This window comes from Clarias gariepinus, chromosome 19 (genome assembly GCF_024256425.1).
Source record: "Clarias gariepinus isolate MV-2021 ecotype Netherlands chromosome 19, CGAR_prim_01v2, whole genome shotgun sequence".
Classification (NCBI taxonomy): Eukaryota; Metazoa; Chordata; class Actinopteri; order Siluriformes; family Clariidae; genus Clarias; species Clarias gariepinus.
In genome coordinates, this window is record NC_071118.1 from 13776016 (window position 1) to 13802374 (window position 26359).

The following is a 26359-nucleotide window of genomic DNA, read 5'->3' on the forward strand; positions in this document are numbered from 1 at the left end:
TTTGTTGTGCCTAATGTTTAGGAAATTGTTTTAATGTTTTTTGGGTTGCAATTATAATTTTAATTAATTTATTATCCCTATTAAATAAAATGTAAACTAACCGGGTAGCAGAAAAATATTTCTGCATTCATTGCCTGGCTATATTCATTTGGCTTGTGTATGGACTGATCTTTAGTTTTCTCGGCTGTTTGGAAGTCCAGGCACTGCTTATGTCCCCTAACTGGCAAGGACACAACATGGCAGTGTGCCTCAACTATTTTGCAGCAACTGGGGACAGAAAGGGGATATTCATGGCTACTAGGCAAGTAATACAAGAGTCATCTACTGTTATTCTTTGTCTTTAGTGGAACACCATGGAGAGGGTTGCAATGTGAGTTTTTGTTGCAATGTTACTCAAGAGTTCTAATGCTCACTTTTACTGTTTCGTTGTCTGATATCAGATGCTTGCTTTATTTATCTATTTATTTATTTATTTTAGGAAAGCTCACACTTGATGGGAATTATGGCCTTGTGTGTGTGTTAGAGAGTCGGGAGATTTGGCTCAACTAAACCATATGGCCTGATCCAAAATCCTACAACACACTACAGTTTTGGAGTTGCTCTGACCAGTCCTCTAGCCCTTACAATTTGGCCCTAGTTAAAGTCTTTCAAATACTTATGCTTGGCCATTTTTTCTGCTTCTAACCCATCAACCTCAGTAAAAATAGGTTGACTTGCTGCCTAATATATCCCACTTATTTCCAGCCTTCACTGTAACCAGATATTGAAAATGTAGCTACTGTGAGAAGGGCCAAATTGTAATGGTGGAATGGTTCCAGACTGTAGTGGTCAGGACATATCAAAAGTGATCCAAGGAAGAAAACTGGTGAACTAGCAATAGGGTCATGGGTGGCCAAGGTTTACGGTTTACTCATGCACATGGGAAGTGAAGGCTGGCCTGTGTACTCTAATCCAATAGAAGATTAATGCTGGTTCCAATAAAAAGGTGTCGGTACATGCAGATCATTACTGTTTTGATGCCAATGGATGGGGGCCGTACTCAACATGATATATAACCCTAAATCAAGTTTTAACTTTTTATGCCCCTACATTTACTTCAGTGTTAAGCCATCTTACTTACCATTGTTTCATGCAGTGCTGCTTTTGACATTTGCTGGGATACAACCACACAGAGATGGCATCATGCATAGACAGTGTTAAACCCTTAAGCTTAAGTGTAACTCCTTTACCCATTGCTCTACTTTACCAATATTTCCCTGTATGCTATATAAACTCGTAACACAGTTTGCTTTGCATTTGTATAAATAATACAAAGGCGCGGTGAGTCTAGTGTGTGTCAAATGTCGCGTGCGAACAGGTGCAAAGCAGCAGGGTGGCATGCGAATGGGGTTGGGGTTGTGTATCGCTTGTGCACACCATTAAAAATATACAACATTTCACTTTTTTTTTTCCTTCAAATGTTATGATTACAAAAATTGCACTGTTGGTCTGATATAGTTTTGTACTTAGGTTGTATTTTTCATGGTCAACTTAGTATGCCAAAAAAACAGATCCAACTACAGATTCAATATACACAGCCCTTTCTCTTTATCACACTTTCGTTTGCTTCTTTAATTTTGCACCGCAGATATGAGGTTAAAATAAGCTTGGTGCAGTATGTATATGCATATGGATTCTGAAACCGACTTGCTAATGGTTTCTAAATGTATGACAGAGTGGACATAAGGTCAAAGTCACAGGAATAAACAAAAAAGAGCTCAAATCATTTCCCCTTACAGACGTTTGCTAAAGTAGGTAAAGCATGCGCTAACGGTCAAGGTTGTCATAATATCATAGGCTCATTTGAAGATGGCACCTTAAACTATTTATATCCTTGAAAAAAAAATCTAATTTCTAACTGTGAAGCCATAGTAATAAGTTCTAAATCAGAAGGATATCATTATGAAATAAAAAACTTGCTGATGATTGGTTGATGGGAAGTGATTGTCATTTGTGATTTTGTTGATGGGAAGATACCTCAGCACAAAGTTGTCATTTTAAGATATTTTTGTATGATATTTGTTGATGTTGAAAGTTAAGGATTAAAATAAGTCTTTTTGTGGCTGTTGAAAAGATAAATATACTAAGACATGTTTTCTAGCTGTTGATTAACCATAACATTAACTCATTAACATTGATTTTGCAATATACCAGTTAACTGGTGACAGAATGATGGGCACCCATTGCAAACCCATTGCAGCAAGGCTCCCCAGATCCCAATTTTTTTTATGCTTTGTTTTAAGCACTGGGGTGCAATGAACATAAAGGTCAGATATATAGAGGCCTGCCCTGCCACTCAGCTTCCAGTGGCTGCTGACAATGTCCTGGTGTCAGACACCCTAGCACACCCCTAATGGAGCCACACCCTAAGGACCCAAAGCTGCCCAGGTGGTAAAAGGGGAACTTATAGAATGTTTTCATTTTAATTCAAATTTAAAAAAAAAATTGTCACATACACAGTCATACACAGTACGATATGCTGTGAAATGCTTGGACAACTGCCTGTGACCGTAAAATAGAGACAATAAATAGAAAATAAATATGAAAAGGAAAACAGAAAGTAAATTTGACTAAGTAAGAATAAAATGAAATTTAAAATAAAATAACACTATACAGTACAAAATATACAATATAATAATAATGTTAGGGCTGTATATAGTCTGAGTTTTATATTCCAAAATTCTTTGTGAACAAACATGTCATTCATTTTCAATATTACAGCAGTCAGCAATATCATATTGCTACTAGGGGAAAAAACATCACATGCTTTGATGTACAGTACTGCTTTTTATGTACAGGCCATGGACATGTGAACTGACCATTTTGATTCATACAAATTCACATTTCATATAAACTTAAATAATTCTTTTGACTGTGTAAAGCTGCTTTGCGGCAATGAAAATTGCTAAAAGCGCTATACAAATGAAATTGAATTGAATTGAATTGAATGTGAACGCACCAGTTGCTTAGGCAGTTCTGTAAGTTCATGTTGGTTTAAATGATTAATCAAGAAACAGACCCAACGAAGTTTATTAAAAAATAATTACAGGTAGGCGCAATTATAAATAAATTTAATAGCAGGCAAAATTGGTCAAGGATATCTCACCTATAGATAGTCCATAATTTACTATCTAGTATGACCCAGATATCACAGGTGACAGCCAGCACTGCTATGCAGATTCTCATAAGTTTGTGCATACTGCTCATGTCAAGATGATGCAGTAGCTCTGAGCTAAACTGCATCAAGGTTGCACTTGTTGGTTTCATGATGGTTTCACACTTCACCACAGGCAGGCTCCTCTGTACAGCTTGTTCTCGGAAGCCCTGAGGGGAAGTAATGTGATGAAAGGCTTGTTGTGAGTAACATATAACACACTGTGAGGGCATTCCCTGACTTTTAGACATTTTTATGTTTAGAGCTTTTGCAGTCTGGGGTTTGAGGGTTCTTTTTAGCTGGGGGAGAGTGAGTTATTATATGAAATATGATTAAAATTATATAAAATGTGGGGTAAAACGTACTTACAAAACTGGAGGTATGTATATGCATAGTATAATCATTTCTGTTAAGTCTTTTTCACAAAAGAGCCAGCAGTATCACTTTCACTTGCTTGCATTAGAAAGGCTTTTTCACATTGTCTTTGTCAGTGTTGCCAAGAATAAACTGTATATTTAGGTCAAAGTTCAGGTAACTGTAGCTGATTCTATTGTTGTTTGAAAGCTAGATATAAAGTTACTTTACATTGTGCTTTTATTATTTTAACCACAAAACTATTGATTTGTGGATGGTTGAAAGAGTTAATGAAATGAACTAGCATCCTTTTACTAATGCTAGCTAGCTGTAGCTCTGGTTAATTGAGAGCTAACACCCATATTGAGAGTGATGAGTGTCTTTGTTTGTTTCGTTTTTAGATGTAGTTGACAGTGGGGTTGTAGTCAGAGATTCTATCTAAAAAAAAAGAGAGAAATGAAAAGCCACACAAACCTGAGGTTAAACTCTGCTGGTTGGCTTGTTGTCTTTCCGATTAGCATCGCTCTAATAGCTAACCATTCCCACTCAACTTGCACTAATATTTCAAGCTGATCATCTAATTTCACTGCCATTATTATTATTTTGTTCTTTTAAAATAAGAGTTTTATATCATCACATTTTTAAACTGTGATGTTATTTTAGAGGAAGTAAAATTATTTTGAAGGCTAATTCTGGTATTGAGAACTCAGAAGTGTGAAAGTAGCCTAACTCTGCCTGCTATAGCTTCTGATGATCTCAGTGCTTACAAATCATTTCTTTCCTTTAAAAAGTAAATGATTTTCCTTTGTACACATACTTGCTGTATCCCTATAAATTAACTATGGTACTGTGCAAAAGTATTCACCCACCCCTTATTTCTTCATATTTTGCTTGCAAGAGAGCCAGACTTTCTTGTATTTTTATGTAGTTTTGTGGAATAGTTCTCCAAGCTTCCTGAAGGACTTTTTTTGGCTCACATTTTCAGTGCAGTCCCTTTACTTGAGCAGTTTCAGGGTATATGTTTTGTTTTGTTAAGGCACACAGTGATCTATGAACTACTCAAGCACAATATATATAAAAACTTTAGGCCATGAACATGAACCAGTCAGAAACACGTGCAGACAATGACAGATGATCAGGCCGCTGAATGCTGAGTAGCTGCAATAGACAAAAGGGAAATGAGGTTGCTGCTGAGGTTTTAACATAAACCACCAATTTTTAAATTGAATCTTTAAGCACTTTGCAGCCCATCACAGTGAAACATTTATCCCATTTCTTTAATTTAATTTGCATAATTACATATTTGCACATTTATTTATATGAAAATTACACTTTTTTGTGTAGTGTTTAAGATGTTTAATGTCTCAAAGGGAGATATGGTAGCTCACCATATATAGTGACAGTAAGACAATTCTTAAGTTTAGTTCTACATTTAAGTTAATATTAAGTAATCATAAATTAAACATATGCATATTTTATATTATTTCAACCACATTTAGCTTTACTGTGTACAGCTTCCTGTTTGTTCAAAAAAAAAAAACTGCTATGTACAAATGGGGAGATTGCACTGAACTTGATGAAAGGAGAATGTAAAATAAACGACAGCAGTCCCACCTCTTGACAATCCCCCAATATCTTCCATTTGGCAGTAAGTACGACACACCTTTTAGGTTATAGGCCTTAAAAACACCTCCTTAGTTTTGTTACTCAGCTGTTAAATCTGGGTTTTATGGTTTAAAGTTGTTGTTTAGGAGTTATAGTGTAAAAAACAATAATCCAAAAGCGACCTTCAAAAGTGTTCATTTTAATGCCATTTAACTGAGTGTTCTTTTTTTCCCCCCATAATTAATTACTTTAAGATGGCTTTAAAAGTGTTTTTATGTCTTTGAATCACTTTTTGGGAAACACAATATCTTTGAAGTTTCCACAGCTTCATGGTTGGAGGTTTGAATTCACGGATCTGGTCTCATGACGTTTACATGTCTGGTGTCATGAAGTTTATATGTTCCTACTTTCTTTTTAGGGTTTTCTTTGAGTACTGCAGTTTTCATTCAAAACATGTGGTATAGGCTGATTGTGTGTGTTCTTGGCAACTCTTCCAGGATATCTCCTGCCTTGTGTCCTGAGTTCCTTGGGATAAGCTCCAGACCCCCTGTGACCCTACAACAGTTTTATGGTATGGGGGGTGGCAGGGGGTGGGGATACATTACTATTTTTTTTTTCTTTTTTATCTTGAAGAATAATCTGATGGTGTTGAAAATTGGCTATACAGGTAATTTTTTGGGTGGCTGGAATGGATTGACTGTATTTACATTATTTATTTTTGTTTTTCATATTGCTATACATGTTTCCCCCTTAAGAACTCACCACCAGAATGTATAAAATTTGTCTGCTGAGGTTTCACTTGTCTTGGCTTGCTAGAGCACTAGCCAAGATGCCTAATTGTTGAATTGGCAGTAGTTGCATACCTATATGTTCCTTGTATATGAAAAAGAGGCAGCACAATAGCTTAGTGGTTAGCACTGTCACCTTGCACCCTTTTCAATTCCTGTCTCAAGGTCTGTGTGCATTGAAGTGGGTTTGGCAGGTTCCCTCTGGGTACTCCAGTTTTCTCCCAATTGATCTGATGCTCTAAATATCTTCAGCAGCAGTAGGTGGTGTAGTTTTCAGTCCTTTCACCATATTTACTCCCCATTTACACATATTTGGAATTAAACATTTTTGTCTTCTCCTATAAACTGAAGCCATGGCATTTTGGCAAAGCTCTCATTTGGTCACTGTGGTTTCACTTCAGAACCCAGAGACCCCACACACTTCTAACAATTAGGCTCTGAAAAAAAAGTCCTACTTTTGTCTCTAATTTAGGATCTAACACCAAACTTCTAATTACCACCAGCTGCTTTTTTTCCCCACATCTTTGTCACCTTACTGTTACGATTACACACTTGTGTAAAACTGTTTCATGGATGTGAAACTTGACGAAAATAAAATGTGCTCATGTTTAAAACAAAATCCTTCTGAAATACAGTCATAAACAAAATCTGACATTAATTATAATATTTACAATAGCAGATCTAGTAGTTTGTGTACTTGGTGGCCATTTTGCCAAGACTGAACTTTTATCTCAATTATAAATAACATAAATAGGAATCAGAACTGCAAGATGATGTTTCAATCAATTTCAATTACAATAACTATTAGTACAGGATAAAAACGATGACTTAATAACACAAAAAAACGCACTAACATAGCCAAGCACTCTCTGTTTGTGCTTACTGCAGTGTAAAAATCTAATAGGCCAGATAAAGTATTACCCTCCAAGACAATTAACTCTTTTGATAAAGGGGTAGGACGTTTGTAACATTCTTCCTCATTTATATTTTTAGCAGTAATAACAATGTTATGTAAAAGAAACAGCTTACTCTAACACACTCATATGCCACTTATCCTGTACAAGGTCACATGAAGCCTGAACCCTATCCTGTGGGGCCTTGGGGAAGTAGGCAGAGTACTCCCTGAACACATACACGCACTCACTCATACACTACAGTCAATTTGGAATTAGCAAATTAGTCTAATCTGCGTGTCTTGTGGATTGTATAACGAAACCCACAAGGGGCTCCACACACACAGACCTGTGGCATCAATCAACTGAGTTTGGGAACCCCCACACCACTGTCCTACCAATAATGTATATATATATATATAATATATAATATATATATATTATTTGTAATTATTAATTATTAAAAAAATTATAATTAAGTGTTGTGTAACTTTACAGGCCTCGTGCCCTATGCCTCCTGGGATGTGCTCCAGGTCCCTGCGACCCTGATTACAGGATAAAGCGGTATAGAAGATGAGTGAGTGAGTGAGTGAGTGAGTAACTATACAGGTCAAATGACATCAGAAAATTGTTGAAATGCATAAATATTGTCATTTGATTTAAAAAATAGTGAGCTAATATTGGCATTATTATGAATTATTACAAATCATATGACAATAGATATTTACGATAAATTCAGATAATATGGAACACAGAACATAGTGTTTATTGTTGTTTAAAGACAATTTTTACAATTTTTTAAAAAATATTTTTATTTCTATAATCGAATACAATTTTACATGGGATTTAACAGAATAAATGGTATACAGAATTAATGAGTAAGAACCCATAAAATATAGTAGTGTGATTTTACAGCATTAACATGAATAATTTGTTCACTGCACCTTGTTTAATTGATAATATTTAGAAACACATAGCAAAAAAAATAACTACAAGATTAACTTTGAGTCATAAGCAATGTTTCTTTTTTTTTTTAAACACACACAGCCACATTACGTGGTTTGCTCCAGGCTTTTCCAACCAGTCTTCTATTCTGTGATGTACAAGTCTGTTTTTCATGTCTGAATCAAGCATGAAAACAAAAAAAGTTCTCAAAAGTCTCTATTACTTTCTCCTGCTGTTTTTTATTTTTTATTTTACTTTTTCTGCCCAGTTCCTCAGCAAGAATAGGAGAACAGAGAGTACTGACTCCACTCTGCCATGTTGCTGTGGTGATATCCAGAGGGATGGATGCTGTGCTCTGACATCAGGTGATGTGTGTGTGGATGCGGGTGTGGCTGAGGGTAGGTGGAACTTGAGTACTGCCCTGGTAAAGCTCCACTCCAGTGGCCTAAAGGCTGCTCCATGTTATAGTGACTGTACAAAGGCAGTCCTTGTCTGGCTTTGTTGGTGGCCATGGAGAAGTCCAAAGATTTACTTTGAGAAGAATCCAGACTCATGGGTGGCTGAGGTCTTGAGAGCTCCTGCTCAGGAACAGTGGCCATGTCAGCAGATCTTGACTCAAAACCATGGCAGTTGGTTTGCACTTCTGTGCAGGAAGGTGAGGACATCCTCTCAAACTCCTGAGTTCTGTGGGTAAACAATGAACAAAAATATAGAATTAAACAAAGTAGATAAGCATTATATAAATTAAATACAACTAGTAGACTAGTATCTCTGTGATAGTTCATCATTGCATCATTCATGACTTCTTACTATGTAGTCATTTCTTCAACAGCCTATTTTTCTTTTTTTTCTTCTTTTCTTTCTTTATTACCAATAAACTGATTGATTCACTGATTTACATTTCTGTGCAATGTCAGCCTCTGTGACTTGTTAACATTGACTGAAACATGGCATAAAACATTAAACTGACTGATTGATTACATTCGACATAAAAGTGAAAATGTCCATAGTTTGTGCTTAATAGCGAATCTCTCACAATATACCTCTGTGGTTGGTAGTTGGTCTGTCCTGGAACAAGCTGCTCTGAGTTTGTGTAATCCATGGCTCCCTCACTGTGCAAACTTTGGCCAGGGTCCTGCTCTCCTCCCCATGGGGACATGTGCTCATCCTGCGCCATTTGCACTTCTTTGGAAAGCATGTTTTCTGAATCTTCCCTGTGAGGGTCATATGGAAGCCTTGGCACATCTGTAGATGACAAAAATTAAATACAGATTAACACCAGGAAAGATCATTTTCCCAGCAAAAATTACAATTGTTAGATTGTCCCTGATGAGCAAGCTTATCTTACCAAAGAAAGGATTTGGTGCATCCATGGTAAGAAAAGCTTGCTCATCAGGGACAATCTAACAATTTTAATTTATACACAATTTCCACATTTCATGCACATATTCATAATTTTCTTTTGATTCTGTAAAGCTGCTTTGCCACAATGACCATTGTTAAAAGTGTGATACAAGTACAATTTAACTCAATTGTCTATTGTTATCGTACAAAATCCACATTAAGTATTTATCTAATCATATTACATTTACATCATATTAGACAAACATCTGTCTAATTATATGTTTAACTTCACAGTGATATTGATGGTTCACTCAGAACTGGAACCATTTTTTTGTTTACCTTGGAAACATCTGAATTCTGGCTCCTTATCTGAAGTTTTCAGTTTCTTAGCTGAACTCTCGGAACACAGCTGACTTTTCTGAGCTCTGTGCCTGCAACATAATTAAACAAAATTACTTTTTTGCCCTTTAAATGCTTTTCCAGCTCACTTTTTCCAGAATAATTTCTTTTCACCTTACCTCTTGCCATGGGTTCCTTCTTCTCTGAAGCCCTTTGCAAAGGGGTTATGGTCTATCTTCAGCTTGGTGATCTTTAAAAAAGAGAAAAAATAATAATTTAACAAAAATGGTTCAAATACAAAAAACAAGGAAAGTGTTCAGGATTTTGTGTATCATTGATAGAACTGACCTTGGTGTTCTGGTAGACCGTGACTGCGGTAAAGGTAGTTTCAGGGAATTTAAAGGTCTGGAAGACACTCCATCGCACGCTATAAAGATCATCAGCTTGCACTACATGGAAGCGAGGCTGGTAGCGATGCATAGAATGTAGAATGATCTACAGAAAAAGGATGTGAGGAAGTATTAGAATATGAGTCAAATCGAAAAAGGAAAAAGAATGGTAGCACTCCATGCAACATTCTTACATGTCCTCTCTGGTCCAGGGGGTTGTTAGTGAGCTTCAGCTTGAGAAAAGAAATGGGCTGCTTCATCCAGTGGCTACCCAAAGCAGGAGAATCTGGATGAATGTAAGTTCTACATGGAGGCTGTGGCTCTGCTTTTCCGGCCACCTCCCACTGATCATTATTCCACTGTAGGAAAAAATAAAAATAAGTATATATATATATATATAAATATATATACAAACAAAGTACAAATCTATGTGATTTCATAACACACACACACACTCCTATGTGCCAGGTTAACTTTATGTAAAGTGAGCTGATTGCCTTATAGAACTTGATTGCTCTACTGGAAGACATTAGCGGGGGAGTGGAGGGGAATTGGACTTGACTGGACCCCTAACTGAGGGAAGAAAAACAGGAAGTGATAATAGGCTTTGATATTCACACTTTACAGTGATTGGCACTCCAGAGGAGGCCCACCGTCTGCACTCGCAAATGTTTTTTTTTTTTTTGAGAGGGGGGGGAGGGGGTGTCTTGTTCTGCTCCAGCTGTAAGCATATAATTTATATAAAACTTCGAAAGTAATCTATTTACTGTATCTACAATAACCTGCTTGTTTATAGGCATCCCTCTACCAACCACTTTATTTAGCATTTTCAACAATGATTAATCATTGACTGCTTTTTTCTTTTTTTCCCCCCTTACCTTGTACCTGGAATTGTCCACTGGAACCATGTCCACCATGATGACATACTTGGCGTAGGGCACAAGACCAGTCACACCCACGTTACAATATGGAAACATCCTTCTAAATTACAGAAAAGACAAACATTGTGTCATCTCCAAATAACTTCTCAGTTGACTCTCAGATGACATAATAGCTTTATGGTTAAACTTGGTTAAACTAATTGGTTTTGGTAAAATATTTATTTCATTACCTGCCAGATTTGGTGATGACCATTTCAGTCCCAATGTCATGAAAGGATTTCCAGAGCTCTGAATATTCTAGTTTCATCCTCATGTTCCCCTGTTGGTAGGACTCAGCTTGATAAACCATTGAAGTTGATGCACATGATGCAGAAGTTCTCTGGTCTGTAAATGGTGTTACATAACTGTTATCTAATAAAGTAGCAATGCACACCAACAATGAATGTAATGCATTTTGGAAAATTTGATGATGTACTAATTATATGTTAAAAAAAAAGTACCCACCTGAAATTTGCTCCATTGTAAGAATCTTTAGTCCAGGTAGAGTTGATAGAGTCCACTGGCTTTTAAAGTAATGTGGCCCTGATCCTCAGCTGCAGACCTCCATAAAATACAGAGTGAAGTACTGTACAAACAGTAAATGTGTGCGCAGGACCTCAGTTGACCAACAGGTAAAAACAATGACAAAATGCCCCTGGCTTGGCTCAACCTTGAGTTTAAAGACATTGACAGAGTGGGCGGGGCCTAACAGGGTCTATGTGTGTGTGTGAAACAAAAGTGAAGGGTCTATTAGCATACTTTGAAGTGCTCTATTAGCACCGGGGGTCAGTAAGTGTGAGTGTATGTGGTTATTTAGGGGTAGTGCAGCAGGGGGAGGTGAGCTGCAAAAGGAGCTTGATGAGGATATTACCACGTAGCTGAGACAAAGTCGGCTGGCAATGTGATCAGACATGCCTTATGTTACAGTCACTCCTACGTCTGTTATATACATATATAAAATAGGTCTATAACAGCGCAGCGGATGTCTGATTGAAAATGGGCATTTTGAGTGATGTCATACCTCAACGAAGTGCTACTGAAAAGAGATAAATAAAAATGATCTCTGGTGCTTTGCACTAGTGATTGTAAAGAGGCTCAGTTTGACTGTATCACATATGATAAAATAACAATAAAACATACTTCAGGAAAAGAAAAAATTCCAGCAGAGTTTTGCAATCCACTGTAATACATAGTCCTGTTCATTTTGTCATATGCATGTTTTTACAATCATATTATTTTGTTTAAAATATATTTAATATTACTATGTTTTTTATAAACTTTATGTATAAAAATACATATTCCCACGTAAAATCTAATTTGTCACTGTTAATTAAGAACAAACATTAACATTATAAACCATTATAAGTTAGATATTCTTATAATAAACACAATGATTAAAAATGCATCACAGCAAAAAAGCTATCCTAATATTTCTGGATACTGTATTTCTCATTATGAGTTTTATACACAAGCACTACCTAATTAACTTTTTCCCCAGACATTTGTACTAATAAAAAAATGACTTAAAGTAATGCAATAAGGTAAAGTTGTCTGTTATATTAGTTGTACTGATATACTGCTTATAAGTGTTGTTTATTTCGGGAAATAAATTCAGAAATGAAGTATTCTGCCAGTTCAGTAAAAGTATTATTATTATTATAACAAATATTTTTTATTGATGTTTTTTTTGTAATGTTAACCAAATGTAATTAAAAATATTTTTTCTACACATACACTATACATTGCAGGAAATTACAAATGCATTTATTCTCCTACAGATGTCACATGTCTTATTTTTACCTCTTTACTTCCTTGTTCCTGCATGTGTCCCTGAGTGTTACCTTTCAGGTTAGTTATGCTCATGAACACCCGCAAATTTGTCCCCCCTCCACTTCAGACCGGCCAAGTTTGTCTTTGTGTATTGAGTCCTGTCTGGCCTTGACAATGGGGAGATGGGCCTCTTAATCCTATCAGCACATGGAGCCACAACGGCACGCAGCTATTTAGCTCTTATGGGACGGCCAATTAGCAGCTATTTAATGCAGGAGGTGGTGGTGGTGTGGGGGTGGAAGTCTACAGGAAGCTCAATCCACCTTCTGTGATGTCCCATGAGGACATGGATCAGGTTCTGGAGTGGCCTGTCTGAGGCCCATACACATGCTAAGTGCTCAGATGGTGCAGGGATGGAGGGACATTCGCACACATTCAGCACATCCTCTCAGCCGTTCTGAAGTCAGTTTACATTCATCCTTTACAGCAGCATTAAATAAGCAGTTTAAAATAGATTGAAATGTATACAGTCTTTGATTAAGATTCAGCATTAATGAACTTTAATATGAACTATTGCATTTAATGTGTACAGTGATTTTTTTGTTTTGTTTTTGCACTCACATAGCAACTGCTGGACATTTCAAATACAAGATAAATAATAACTATCTATAACTAACTATGATAAAAAATCAACAAGACGTCTTTGTGATGCTCATGTTAAGGTGTCACCTCAGGAGACCTCCTGTGCTCCGACTACACGCTGCAAACATAATAAAATTGTAAGTACAAAGTGACATAGAGATATTCTGAGATATTTAAATAAATTATAAATTTATGTCCACTCCTTACATTTCTCTCTCTCTTTCTCTCTTACGCACACACAAACACTTTTGTGTGTTTGAATTGTATATTTTACAAGGACCAGCCCAGCTTATGCCGAATACTTGTCTGACCTGTCAGTATGCCTTCATGATCCTTAAGCATTTATCTCAAAAGGGTTACTTTTTTCAGTGTATATCCTTCTTTGAATTGCATTATCCAAATTAAAAATTCCAAAATTTTTATTTGTCAAATACAAAGTCATACACAGTATGATATGTAGTGAAATGCTTATGTGACCGCCCGCCTAAAAAAACAAGATTGTCAATAAGAAATAGATTATGGAATAAAATGAGAATAAAATATAGAAAAAACAAGATAACAAAACATAAAATATGAAAAATATATAAAAAAAAACATAGCTTTACAAAATATAGACAATATATCTGTAGCAATATAGAAACTGTTGGAAAAAATTGGCATAGAATTTAAATAGAACTGTCTGGGGAGTGTGCAAATATGCATGAATATGAAGATGCAATGACCATAAATGCGCAACGTGCATAATTGTGCAAAAATTAAATAGAAATGTCCAGTGCAAATGTGCATGAATGTGTAAATGTATAATGTCCATAAATGCTTTGGGGGTGAGCAAATGTCCATAAAGTGCTGTTTGCAAAAAAAAAAAAAAAAAGGTTTAGATCTGTGTTCTGATTGAGAGACTGTATTGCCTGTGGGAAGAAGCTCCTCCTCTGTCTCTCTGTGTTGCAAAGGAAGACGAAAAGCCAGAGGTGTGTCATTTTATTTAAGAGCTTAATCTTTTATTTCCCCAAATAGCTTGTTTAAACAAACAATTAAACAAAGGTGTTCGCCTATTCCTATTAAACATCTTGTGCAGCATTATTCTATAAAATTCCATATAGTTCCTTTTACAAGCATTCAAATCCATTCACATTTTAAAACTGAAATGAACTTAATTGTAATATCCATTCAAACTAGGAAATAAAACAAAAAAACACTATACCTTCAAAAATTATTTAGATAATTGGTAAAATAAAGTAGACCCATGTGGAGTGTGATCACAATATAAATACAGTAGAAACTAGTATGGAGTTTTGTTAAAAAATAGAAATAAACAAACTGCATTGTGAAGGAAAAAAAAATAAGTAAAATGAATTATATAGCATATAATGAAGCAAAATCTGGGAATCATTTTTTGTAACCAAAACACGACTAATATTAATCTTACAAAAGGATCCAAAGTAGTTTCTCTGTACAAAAATGCATAAACCTATTATATTTGTTATTGTATAAATACTTCAGTACTAACAGAGTGCAGCAATATGTTCGTGTTGAAATCTACCACAGTAATTCATCCTTTAAGAGGCTTTAAGAGGCCCTTGTGTTTACTTGCAGCTTTTTCTCAAGCCGTCTGTCAGTGTTTTAACAGAAGAAACAGTTGATCCTGTTGAGGCAGAAACCTCTGGAGAGGTCTGGAATTCACTCTGCACCCGAGGGCACGAATCTCACCTCCATTCAGAGCACAAATCATCTTTCACCATCCTCTATTTCACCACACACACACACACACACACACGTATCTGAACACGCTTGCTTGATTGAATCACTTTGTTTTGGAGCAAGCACTTGGTGATTCTATAATGCACACACACACACACACACACAAACACACACACACACACACACACACACACACACACACACACACACACGCCCTCTTCCCCTCGTTAAGAATGTATGTAAAAAAAAGACCCCATGATAAACAGATTAAATACTGCTCTTACAGGCTGCCGTCAAACCATAATCAGAGTAACAGCGCCATCTTCTGGTGACCAGGATAATAACAACTATATGGTGAAAGTAACAAAGAAACCTACTGTATAAACATTGATAAAAAATAAATAAATAGAATGCAATTTAAAAAAGGCATGTGACATATAGCAGATTATTTTTAATGAGTTGAAGATAAATGAAGTAAGGAATCGATTATAAACTTTAAACACTTTTGTAAGTCGCTCTAAGTAAGAGCATCTTGTGCAGCAGTTTTGGAACGCCTTACCTGCATGTCTTTGGAGAACCCGGAGGAAACCCACCAAACTCTGGGAGAACATGCAAACTTCATGAACACAGATCCTGAGGCGGGAATCGAACCCGCAACCTGGAGTAACAAGGCACCGTGCCGCCATAATAAAGTTGTTTTATATATACATATACATACACACAAAATAATATTAGTTTATAATTACTACTACTTCTATTACTATAGCGTCTGCTAGTAGTAATAATCATCATCATTTCAAATTTCGTGACTGAGAAATCCTGCAGGCCGGCTCATGCGTAATACTTCAGATGAGCACTAGATGGCACTGTTGGAGTAAAAGTGAACGAAATCGCGGAGTCCAGTGTTGCCCTATGGTGTCCAGTAGGTGTATGTGCAGCCGATAGGGGAGCTCACGAACCGTTTCAGTCATCTGTTCGTTTTTATAATCTAGACTTTAATATGAAGATTTTGGGTTTGAGCATTATTTCTATTTAGAAGTATATGTTATATTATCATATTTTTGCACTGATGCATGCAGACTTACAAAAAAGTATGTAAGCACTTAAAATGTATGCAAAATCCTCAGTAAGAGCTAGAAATAAGCATCCCTACATAATATATATACCCAAGGTGATGCTGCTGATAGTCTGATGCCCAGTGAGAGTGTTTGGTTGTAAGATTATCTTTTTTCAATTACAGAAAACTGAAAGGTCTAATATGTCTCTAATTGTAGTGTTGGTAGTTTGCCAGCTTTGTTTTGGGATGATGGTCTGATAGAAAGTCATATTGGAGAGGTGCAGACGGGCTGAAGAGACACTGCAGCACTGTAGGACTGGACGTCGGCCAGACTTAACCCTGTGACCTCCCCATGCCAGACTCAGAGCTCTTAGCTTACACTGCACTGCGCTGCACTGCTGAAAATGCTGAAATCATGCCAAGATGGAGGAGAACCGATAAGAGGAAAGAATGACTCAGGCAAGGAAGTACACAAAATGGTGATGGCTTTATTTTGTTAAACAAGAGGGCTTTGTGAAACAGAGGAGCTTTATGATGGATGTCAAAGATATTTCTAATTTATTCTTTTTTTTTAACCAAAAATAGGACAGTTACATCAATCATGTGTGGTTTTGACTTCGCTTATTTTACAACCCTTTTCCACTAGCAAGGTGAATGTTCTGGCAGCTGGTTTAGAGCCCATTTTAGACAGCAACAGATGGAGAGCTGGTAAAATCCTTCTTGTTAAAATAAGATGTGAATGCTGAAGAATTCACCTTTGCTGACAGAGTTCATGAATTAGTGCCAAATAGGGCAACAATCTAAAATATTAATATAACAATTTCAAAACAAATGAAAAAGCCATACATCCCTCTTGAGTGTATGTTGTGAAAAATTGCCATCTTTTAAGAATTTAGTATTGGATGGTGAATTGTTCTTAAAATCACAAATGCATTGTGTAAAATAATTATTATTATTTTTACAGTTTTTCTAAAGAATTTAATAAGAACCAGCACCATGTTTGATGAAAAGGGTTGTCAGTGTGTCCTGATGGTGGAATGACATTCAGTGGAGTCGAGCAGGATGAACAGGACAGGGTGAAAGGAGGAAAGGCTTGTGTAGGTTCAGTTGTTTCCTTGTCTGGTCCTATTTCTTCACCTTGCCCTGGGCAGCCACAGCCTCCATGGCCTTGCGCACTGTCTCCTCATCTCCGAGGAACTGCATGGGCTTCACAGGCTTCAGGTCCTTGTCCAGCTCATAGACAATGGGAATGCCGGTGGGCAAGTTTAGCTCCATTATGGCTGCATCAGACATGTCTGGAGAGGAGGAGAGAATATAGAAACAGGTAAAAAGAATAAAAGGCAGCCTCTGTCCTAAATAAGGGTCTATTTTTGGTCTCAGGCCAAATGAGGTTAAAACCAGTTTATGGCCAGCTCCGTTTTTATAGTATAAAGCAATTGCTGACTAACAAATGCTCTAATGTGACATAACTAATGAATAACTAAAAAAAAAAAACAAAAAAAAACATAGACATCTTCCCCTGTTTTACTGGACAGTCACACTATGATTCACTGTGATATCTTCTGTCAAGTCCTCAGGCTAAAAACAAACAAGCCTTACAGTCTTTAGCACTCATATTACCTTTAAATATGTAAATTATAATAATGCAAAATACATTAAATTGTTATCTATCATTACAGCAAACAGGCTTAGCCATAAACTAGCATTAACAAACTGACTTATCATGAAGAAGCTAATTATTGAACTAGCAATATGACAAATATGCTAAGTTTTAAACAATTTGTACAGTAATCAGACTAATTCATTAACCAACAGTGTAGTGGCCAATTTATGACATATGGTAAACTGCAGCATTCTAGACAGAAACAGCAAGGTGGAGAACAGTTTCTACCTTCAGCCCATAATAACTCTGCACAAACTATAATCCAGTTATTACTCTTTACTCCTTTTGCACTCATCCACCCGTGCAACCACTACCTCCCACTCATGGATCTTTTCCTCACATGCTGCGGCCATTTTTGAGCAAGTGCACTACTTTTAAGATCGTCTAAAATATGCAATAATCTACTTTACACAGTTAATTTTAAGATGTATCTGCTACTCATGATCTGTAAAACTCTAATCCAAGGCGCTGTTAATTGGTGATTTTTGAGGCTGGTAACTGTTAATGAACATTTCCTCTTTATCAGAGGTGAGTTTTGGTCTTGGCGTTCCTGGGATGGTCTTCATGAGAGCCAGTATATATATATATATATATATATATAAATAATTTTTTTGTCATTTAAAATTTCTGGTCTGCTGCTTCATCCCTTATCCTTGCCCATGTACTGTATACAGTAGGCTGCTCAGACGCTACATCTACACACAACATTTCTTTTACTACCTTTGCATTTCTTAACATCTGTTCGAATGTTAAACTTAACTTAAAACACAATTACAGTAAACAGGATAATGTGTAAATTAGGATTAGAGTCAGCAGATTTACCCATAAATTAACACTACAGTAAACAAAAACATAAAGTGCAATTGGTATAACAGATAAAATAGCTACTGCTACTAATAGCTTTTTTATATTTTAAACATTAACTTGAAAAGCTTTTTTTTTTCACTGGAAGGTTGAATATGAGGTTTTAAGGTCGCCCCTAACCATTCTTGGCCCCTTCTTTCCTTCAGGAATAACTGAGTGAAGCTCAACTGATCGGGTATGTAAGACCTTTCTACAGAAAGGTCGCAGCTGTAATGAGAATCTTGCTTGTGGCCTTTTCCTCTGTGTGCGAGTGGAGACTATTTTTAGATGCAGGATCATCTCGGGGGGTGGTGAAAGGCTTGTGGTCAGACTTGCAGTCTGTCCTATGTGTATGTGTGTATAGAGTGAAATAGTCTGAAACTCACTCTCCAAGTGCTTGACGATACCACGCAGGCTGTTTCCGTGGGCTGCGATGAGGACATTCTTGCCGGCTTTGATCTCAGGGACAATGACCTCATTCCAGAAGGGCAGAGCACGTGCAATGGTGTCCTTCAGACTCTCACAGGTGGGCAGCTCACCCTCCTTCAGACCCTTATAGCGCCTAGACTAGTGATAGAAGATGAACCAACATGGAGTCATGTTGCGTGATACATCCCTGAGACTTGTACAAACAATTAGTATAAATATGTGTAACTATACTAAACAATTTCCCTATTACCTGTCTTATTACTGAGTTGCTACTTTAGGTCTAGGGAAAACATTTGGCCCACCTCACTGATGATCTTATGATATGGATGGTCTTTATCCATGGGTGGAGGAGGGATGTCGAATGAACGTCTCCAGATCTTCACCTGCTCCTCTCCATGTTTGGCTGCTGTTTCTGCTTTGTTAAGTCCAGTCAATCCACCATAATGACGCTCATTCAGGCGCCAAGTTCTCACCACGGGCAACCACATCTGGTCTGTACCTTCCATGATGGTCCACAAGGTCTTTATGGCACGTTTCAGCACTGAGGTATAGCATATGTCAAACTTCATGCCTGCTTCCTTGATGGCTTGAGCACCGCGTTTGGCCTCCTCCATTCCCTTCTCACTGAGGTCTGCATCAAACCAGCCGCAGAAGCGGTTCTCCTGGTTCCAGCTGCTCTCTCCATGCCGCACAATGACCAGACGATGGACAGCAGTCATAATGAGCGTGTTTCAGATAAGTGGTTGACCAAACTGTGAGGTGCAGCCTTCCTTGCTGTTGTGCGGACACACAGACACACTGTGACAGTCAGCTTGGGAGCCCCGAGTGCATGAGCTTTGCTCTTTTTATAGCATGGAGGAATGTGAAGCTGTGTGGATTCCCAAGATCACCCAGACTGAACCAATGGAAACAGCTCAAATTCTAGACAGATGGCCAGGCTCAGCTAGTCAGATTGGGACTTTTGAAGGTGGGTGGATTGCCCGCTAGTTCTAAGGGCAAAGGTTACCTACAGATTCAAAATAGCAACATGACTTTTAAACTGAGAGTTGAGGAATAAAAGTGCAAATATCAGAGATAGACTCGCAGGGTTTTATCAGACTTGTGGTCCAAATAATCTTAAAAGACAGAAACTAACCTGAGAAGCTTGGAATTGTACATTTAGTATAACAAAAAACAAATACCAATCCAACACAAGGTGCAATATCAATTTCTCTTTTCTCTATGTCAATATGTATATCTTTACATCTGGACAAGCATATTTAGGTTTATCGGATGGCAAAATTGGTGTAAAATCACTCTAAGTAACATAATTGCAATAGAATAATATTGATATTGATAATATTATATAGAACAATCTTTAATTTCTTTCTTTCTGTAAACAGTTTAATAACATTGCAGTATTAGTGCAAATGGAAGAGCTTATTTAAAGACTCACAGTTGCCCACTGTAGCACTCGTGGCCACATGCACTGAACTAAGTAGACAGAAAGCTTGGTGGAAGCGGAGGGTGATGGTCCACTGTCTTTGCCTTTCATGTGATGACACACTGTAAAACTGCTGCCATTTTGAGGCATCATTTATAGTGATAATGCCATTTTGGGGCATCATATATACTGATAATCAACTGTCCTAATACACATCACTACATTTACAACAAGCAACCGTGCAGCACATTCTTCATGTTATGTTGTCACAGTTAGAGTAACTATCTAGACAAGTTATGAGACAGCTGGAAAGTACTGGAAAAAAAAGTCCTTGAGTTAAAGCATAAAACCTTCACTCACTCAAACATGAAGATCTGTTATACATCTAACCTCTTAAATGCTTTGAAACTCTTCATAACAGGAAGAGTGGCTGTGTGTGTGAGAAAACTTAATAGGTATCATGCCATGCAAGGAATATTAACAATATCAAGCAAGCCAAAAGATTGTGAGAAATGGGCATTATGGTACTCCATTTTTTTAAAGACTACTTTAGGATTACAGTTCTAGGGAATATAAATTAATAATAAAATAATAGCAATAGCACTTATATATAGGATACAAATAATTTAAAGTGTAGGTGAAGGAAGCAATGGACAAATCTGGGTGTATGCCTCAAAGGATCACCTTAATCAAAAAATAATCTGAGTGCAACACGAAACTAGACAGAACAAATTACTGCAGCAGAAAATTAAAAGTGGAGAGCCAGCATGCTGTATAAGGCTATGACAAACTGCATCCAAATCACTACTTGGTTCTGCATTGAAATGTTTAGATGCAGTACTCAGTATAACCAGCAGGGGCAGTCACGGGTCATGTTAGAAGAATATCACTGTATAAGCTTTGTCTGTGTCAATGAGTGCATTAAACTCTATATCCACATATCTTCTGAATCTGAATACAAATCTGGTACAAACCAAGAGCAATAATCACAATAATAATGCATACAAATAATGTAGCAGAAATAGGAAAAAGTGTGAAAACAGTGTGGAAATAATGTGATTGGAAGGAAATCTGTGCTGTGCTGTATAGTAGAGGAAAATGTTTGGGATTGGATATTTAAATTTAGTTTCTGGACATTTCTTAATGGTTAAAAATATGTGGACATCTCCCCAAACTGTCACCACGGGGTTAAGAGCACATACTTTTCCAGAATATCTTTGCATTCTCATTCATTACCATTTCTCTGCACTGGAACTAAGTATCCCAAACTAGTTCAAGCATGACATTTTACATAAAACAAGGTTTATGAAGACGTTTTTTCTTTGTGATATGGAAGAACTGCGTGTCCTGCACAGAGCCTTGACCTGTGCCAGGCCTGCTTGCCCAACATAACTGTGTAACTTCACTAAGGCATTCGTGGCCAAATGAACATAAATCTCCAAAGTTCTGCTAAAAAAAAATCTAAAAAACTGAAAATCCTTATCAGGAATATGGATAACAGGAACTAAATGTAGAATGAGATATTCAATAAGCTCATTTGAGTGTGATGGTCTACTTTAGGCCATATAGTCTACTTCACTTGTAAGTCTTGGATTGAAAAATTAAAAAAGTGATTCTATAATAGTAATAGTATATATTTATGGCAACAACAAACAACAACAACAACAATAATAATTACTATTATTATTAAATATTTATAAATCTTTACTGTCTTGCACCATTCTTTCTCGACCAAAATGCTTTATTTCCTTACACTCTCTTTATGTCCCCTCCTTTCCTCCTCTCTCTTTCTCTCCCTCTTTTTCACTCTTGGTTCCGCCCTCTCTCCCCTTCAATCGATTCTGCATAGTCAGAGCAGAGAAAGCGCTTGCGTCAGACCTGCTCTCCCTGGCTATATAAGCAGGTGGGACTGCAGCAGAGGCAGCAGTGTCTCAGTCTGCTAGTGGTGAGTGAAAGACAGAGACAGAGCAGATTGTCCTTGAAACGATGAGTGGTATCGGGTTTGATCCTTACTACACCTCCTCATACAAGAGATGGTATGTGGAGAGTGCACCCCCACGTGTGGCAACGCGGACCCGTTCCCGCACAGTGTATTCGAGCCACGCATCTCCACTATCCTCAGGTCGGTTGCAATACAGCTCTCCTGGGCGAGTCTCATCCTCCTCCTCCTTTCTGCTGAGCAGCGCTGCCCACCCTCTGGAGCTGGACCTGAGCCAGGCAGTGCAGGTTAGCTCTGAGCTCCGAGCAGTACGCACTCAGGAGAAGGCCCAGCTACAGGAGCTCAATGACCGCTTCGCTGGCTTCATTGAACGTGTCCATGAGCTCGAGCAGCAGAACCGAGCTCTAGAGGCTGAGCTGCTTCTGCTAAGGCAGAGGCACAATGAGCCATCATGCCTGCGTGCTCTGTATGAGCAAGAAGCCCGTGCTCTTCGAGCTGCTGTGGATGAGGCAGAACTAGAGAAGCAGGCTGCTCTGAACCGAAGGGAGCACTTGGAAGAAACATTTAGGGCCCTGCAGAGGCAGTATGATGAAGAGGCTTTAGAGCGTGAAAACTCTGAGGCCAGGCTCATGGATGCACGTAAAGAAGCTGATGAGCGAGCTCTTACCCAGGTGGAGCTGGAGAAGAGGGTCGGTGTCCTTCTGGATGAGCTGGCCTTCCTCAAGAAGCTCCATGAGGGAGAGATCTCTGAGCTGCAAGGGCAGATCCAATATGGTGCGCAGATTGCTGTGGAAACTGAGACGACCAAACCAGACCTGTCTAGTGCCCTGCGTGACATCCGGGCACAATATGAGAGGCTGGCTGCACGCAATATGCAGGCTGCAGAAGATTGGTTCCGTGGGAAAGTGGGACATTTGACGGAGACTGTGGCCCACCACACCAGTGCCGTGAGGACATCCAAGGATGAAGCAGGCGAGTACCGACGACAACTTCAGGCACGAATCCTGGAAATAGATGCCTGCAAGAGTCTCAATGAATCACTGGAAAAACAGCTGAGGGAAGTGGAGGACAAGCAGAGTGCGGAAATAACAGCCATGCAGGTCAGTCTATAACATTGATGGTTAAAACATTTTAAATTATTGAAATCAAATTTATTTAAAGCATTATTTAAACTCAGTGGTAGTTTATGTCCTAAAATGTCATTTACAACTTAGCAAACTCAATTACTTAATAAAAGGTCCTACTTTTATTATGCTAGGTAATAATAAAAGGTCAAATTGTAATGCTAATTTGCCCTTGACATGTCTTACAGGACACAATCAATGAGCTTGACAATGAACTTAGGGCCACTAAAGGTGAAATGGCCAGGTATCTTAAAGAGTACCAGGATCTCCTGAATGTCAAGATGGCCCTTGATATTGAAATAGCTGCATACAGGTAGGAAACACAGCAGACAGATTAATGCATGTCTGATGTCTCATGGGATCATTGATGAGCTTTTCTCATAATGCTCACTCCTCACAACAGGAAGCTCTTGGAAGGTGAGGAATCCCGTCTCAGTGCTGGCATGGCAGGAGGACTGGCCAGTTCCTACACGATGGCTCCTTCCTATTCGCGTTCTGTCTTTTCTGTACAGTCCAGTGTGACCTCTGCCGCCCCCTATCTGCTCAGCTCTCGTCTGTTGAGCTCCACCCTATCTGCAGAACCATCTAGGGAGGAAGAGGAAGAGGAGGAGGAAGAAGAAAAAGAAGAGGAGGAGGAGGAGGAGAAGGAAGCAGAAGTAGAAGCAGAGGAAAAAGAAGAAGAACAAGAAGAAGAAGAAGAAAAAGGTGAAGAAGAGGAAGAAGAGGGTGAAGAGAAAGATGAGGAGAAAAAAGAGGGTAAGCTTCGATTTTAGACTTTTTTTCTGAAGTCAGTACGAGTTAATAAATGACTTCTGTTTTGCAGAGGAAGAAGAGGAAGCTGCAGAGGAGGAAGAAAAGGAAGGAGGTGAAGAGGAAGTTAAAGATGGTGAGGAACAAGAAGGAGAAGAAGATGCTGAACAGGTGGAAGAAGAGGTTGGTGATAAAGATGGAGAGGAGGAAGAGGCTGAGCAAGTTGAAGAAAAAGGGGATGATAAGGATGACGCTGAGGCAGACTCAGGAAAAGATAAGGAGGGAAGTAAGGCAGCTGAGCCAGTTAAGGAGGAAGCTAAAACGAAGCCTGAACCAGCTAAAGAAAAGGTTAAAGAGGAGCCAGAGAAAGCCAAACCCAAAGAAGCAGAAAAACCAAAAGCTAAAGATGAAGGTGGCGAGACTAAAGCTGAGGGCAAGCAGGAGGAAAAGGAAAAGCAGAAAGACGAAGGAGAAAAACCCAAAGCAAAGAAGTAAAATAAATCTCAGGCAGTACAAAAACCTGCACGTAGTTACCCTCAGTTCTCTGGCGACGGCGCTGAATCCTAATTGCAATGCAATGATAACTTGCACATAGAATCGGCTATTACTGCTTCGAAAGCATTACTGCACTATATGTATGAATGAAAGAGTAATAAATGTGAAAAAGTGAAATATTGCTGCAATAAATCCATGCCTCTGGTGTCACTGAAACTGTCTCGAGCTTTCATTTACAGCAAACGTTCTGTGTGCATATAAAACTTAATTATATAATACATAAATAACATAGAATTATACACACACACACACACACACACACACACATACACACACACATATAATATTGCTCTGTATTGCGTGCAATCTTATAAAGAAAATGTAAATTTGTAATGTTTGGTTCTTGGGCTGCTTCTGTTCTTCAGTTTCAGTGTTATGCTCATTATGGATGCACAACAAATCCCAACACCACTTTTAGTCTGAGAAAAGTGTTAGGATAAAGTTAACTTTTGTGCTTTCTTGGTAATATGAAAAGCTGGTAAGGGCACTGCGTACATCTGGAATTTAAGTAATGACAATAAAATTGATAAAAATTGATAAAAGGTTGATGCTTTTTAATAAATAAAAAATTCAATACAACCCTTGTGAACATGCTGTTATGGGAAAATTATCAGCTCTAGGGTGGTAACAGTAATTCCCTGTCACGTAATATTTTACTCCAGTATGATGACAGAACCATACACAGTGTTTTATTACCTACTAATAGTACTTTTATTTTTTTAAATGTCAGGAAAACATCTCTCATGGCTAGTAGCTGCTAATAGTTTCACACTACTGGCAGTATAGGTGAGGTTGGTGTGGTGCTGCCTTTTTTATTCTAGCATTTTATTATAAATAATAATATAATGAAAGTAAAAGTATAATTCAGTGGAACTTTTTACATTTTCTGGTTAATATACTGTAACACTAAGCTGTTATCAAGAAATAATGGTTTAATTCTAAAGGAATTCTGATTTAATTCTGATTTCTATAATGATATATTTCTATATAAAGATTATATTGAGTTGATAATGTGCAACTTAATAAGACTTATTTCTCTCTCTCTCTCTCTCTCTCTCTCTCTCTCTCTCACACACGCACACACACACACACACACACACACACACACACACACACACACACACACACACACACACACACACACACACAAACCAATGGCTATAAATTTTCACTTATTTGCTTATATTTTGAGTGCACCGTTTGTTAGTTGTAGCAATACCTTTTTCTTCTTTTCTCTTTTCATACACTTTTGTGTAGTGTCACTGAATAAGTGTAAATAAAAAAATATAATGTTTAATTTTTGCAAATTTCAAATTTCATATAGAAGTTCAAACTTGTCTGTTTTTGTATGGAAATAGCACAGGATGGAAATATATTGCAACAGATTATAAGATGCTACAAGAATATTCATTTGATTAGTTTGAAAATTAGTTAAGAAATAACAAAAAATAGTAATTAAAGCCTGTGCTGTGCAAATTGTTTGATAATCTTCTAGTTGTAAAATCTTAGAATTTGTTTAACGTTTTGAGATTTAGATTCAATTATTTGTCACATGTAACTTATAGCGCAGTGCAATTACATATCCTAGTTAAGAAACTGGGGTCAGAGCACAGGGTCAGCCAGGGTACATCACTCCTGGAGCATTTAGGGTTAAGGACCTTGCTTAAGAGTTCAACAGTGTCAGCTTAGTGGTGCT

At 37.7% G+C, this 26359-nt stretch overlaps 3 protein-coding genes across 3 annotated transcripts; 1 reads left to right on the top strand and 2 right to left on the bottom strand.

The window, feature by feature from the left end:
* Positions 1 to 7780: 7780 nt before the first annotated feature.
* On the bottom strand, positions 7781 to 11695 carry LOC128507819 (T-box-containing protein TBX6L-like). The gene is made up of 9 exons (XM_053478936.1): positions 11236 to 11695; positions 10962 to 11115; positions 10729 to 10831; positions 10045 to 10209; positions 9810 to 9956; positions 9641 to 9711; positions 9462 to 9553; positions 8822 to 9023; positions 7781 to 8462 (listed from the first exon to the last, which is right to left on the bottom strand). The coding sequence occupies exons 1-9, from the start codon at positions 11249 to 11251 to the stop codon at positions 8051 to 8053; spliced, it is 1362 nt and encodes a 453-aa protein (XP_053334911.1). The 5' UTR covers positions 11252 to 11695; the 3' UTR covers positions 7781 to 8050.
* A 4710-nt stretch (positions 11696 to 16405) lies between these two features.
* On the bottom strand, positions 16406 to 19710 carry pgam2 (phosphoglycerate mutase 2 (muscle)). Its single transcript, XM_053478698.1, has 3 exons — positions 19175 to 19710; positions 18830 to 19010; positions 16406 to 17232 (listed from the first exon to the last, which is right to left on the bottom strand). Exons 1-3 carry the CDS (start codon positions 19589 to 19591, stop codon positions 17063 to 17065), a joined length of 768 nt encoding a protein of 255 aa, XP_053334673.1. The 5' UTR covers positions 19592 to 19710; the 3' UTR covers positions 16406 to 17062.
* Positions 19711 to 22208: 2498 nt separating this feature from the next.
* nefla (neurofilament light chain a) lies at positions 22209 to 24813 on the top strand. The gene is made up of 4 exons (XM_053478564.1): positions 22209 to 23334; positions 23547 to 23671; positions 23762 to 24114; positions 24182 to 24813. Exons 1-4 carry the CDS (start codon positions 22282 to 22284, stop codon positions 24601 to 24603), a joined length of 1953 nt encoding a protein of 650 aa, XP_053334539.1. The 5' UTR covers positions 22209 to 22281; the 3' UTR covers positions 24604 to 24813.
* The last annotated feature ends 1546 nt before the right edge of the window (positions 24814 to 26359 follow it).

What these genes read in the sequence shown, in the direction of transcription:
- pgam2 (XM_053478698.1), bottom strand. Translation starts at nt 19,591, where the DNA reads ATGACTGCTGTCCATCGTCTGGTCATTGTGCGGCATGGAGAGAGCAGC. An exon ending in ATCATAAGATCATCAGTGAG is followed by an intron (nt 19,011 to 19,174) that starts GTGGGCCAAATG and finishes TTCTATCACTAG; the next exon opens with TCTAGGCGCTATAAGGGTCT. An exon ending in TATCGTCAAGCACTTGGAGA is followed by an intron (nt 17,233 to 18,829) that starts GTGAGTTTCAGA and finishes CCTCCTCTCCAG; the next exon opens with ACATGTCTGATGCAGCCATA.
- nefla (XM_053478564.1), top strand. Translation starts at nt 22,282, where the DNA reads ATGAGTGGTATCGGGTTTGATCCTTACTACACCTCCTCATACAAGAGA. An exon ending in CGGAAATAACAGCCATGCAG is followed by an intron (nt 23,335 to 23,546) that starts GTCAGTCTATAA and finishes CATGTCTTACAG; the next exon opens with GACACAATCAATGAGCTTGA. An exon ending in ATTGAAATAGCTGCATACAG is followed by an intron (nt 23,672 to 23,761) that starts GTAGGAAACACA and finishes TCCTCACAACAG; the next exon opens with GAAGCTCTTGGAAGGTGAGG.
- LOC128507819 (XM_053478936.1), bottom strand. An exon ending in GTCATCACCAAATCTGGCAG is followed by an intron (nt 10,832 to 10,961) that starts GTAATGAAATAA and finishes TCTGTAATTTAG; the next exon opens with AAGGATGTTTCCATATTGTA. An exon ending in AGAATTCAGATGTTTCCAAG is followed by an intron (nt 9,024 to 9,461) that starts GTAAACAAAAAA and finishes TGTCATCTACAG; the next exon opens with ATGTGCCAAGGCTTCCATAT.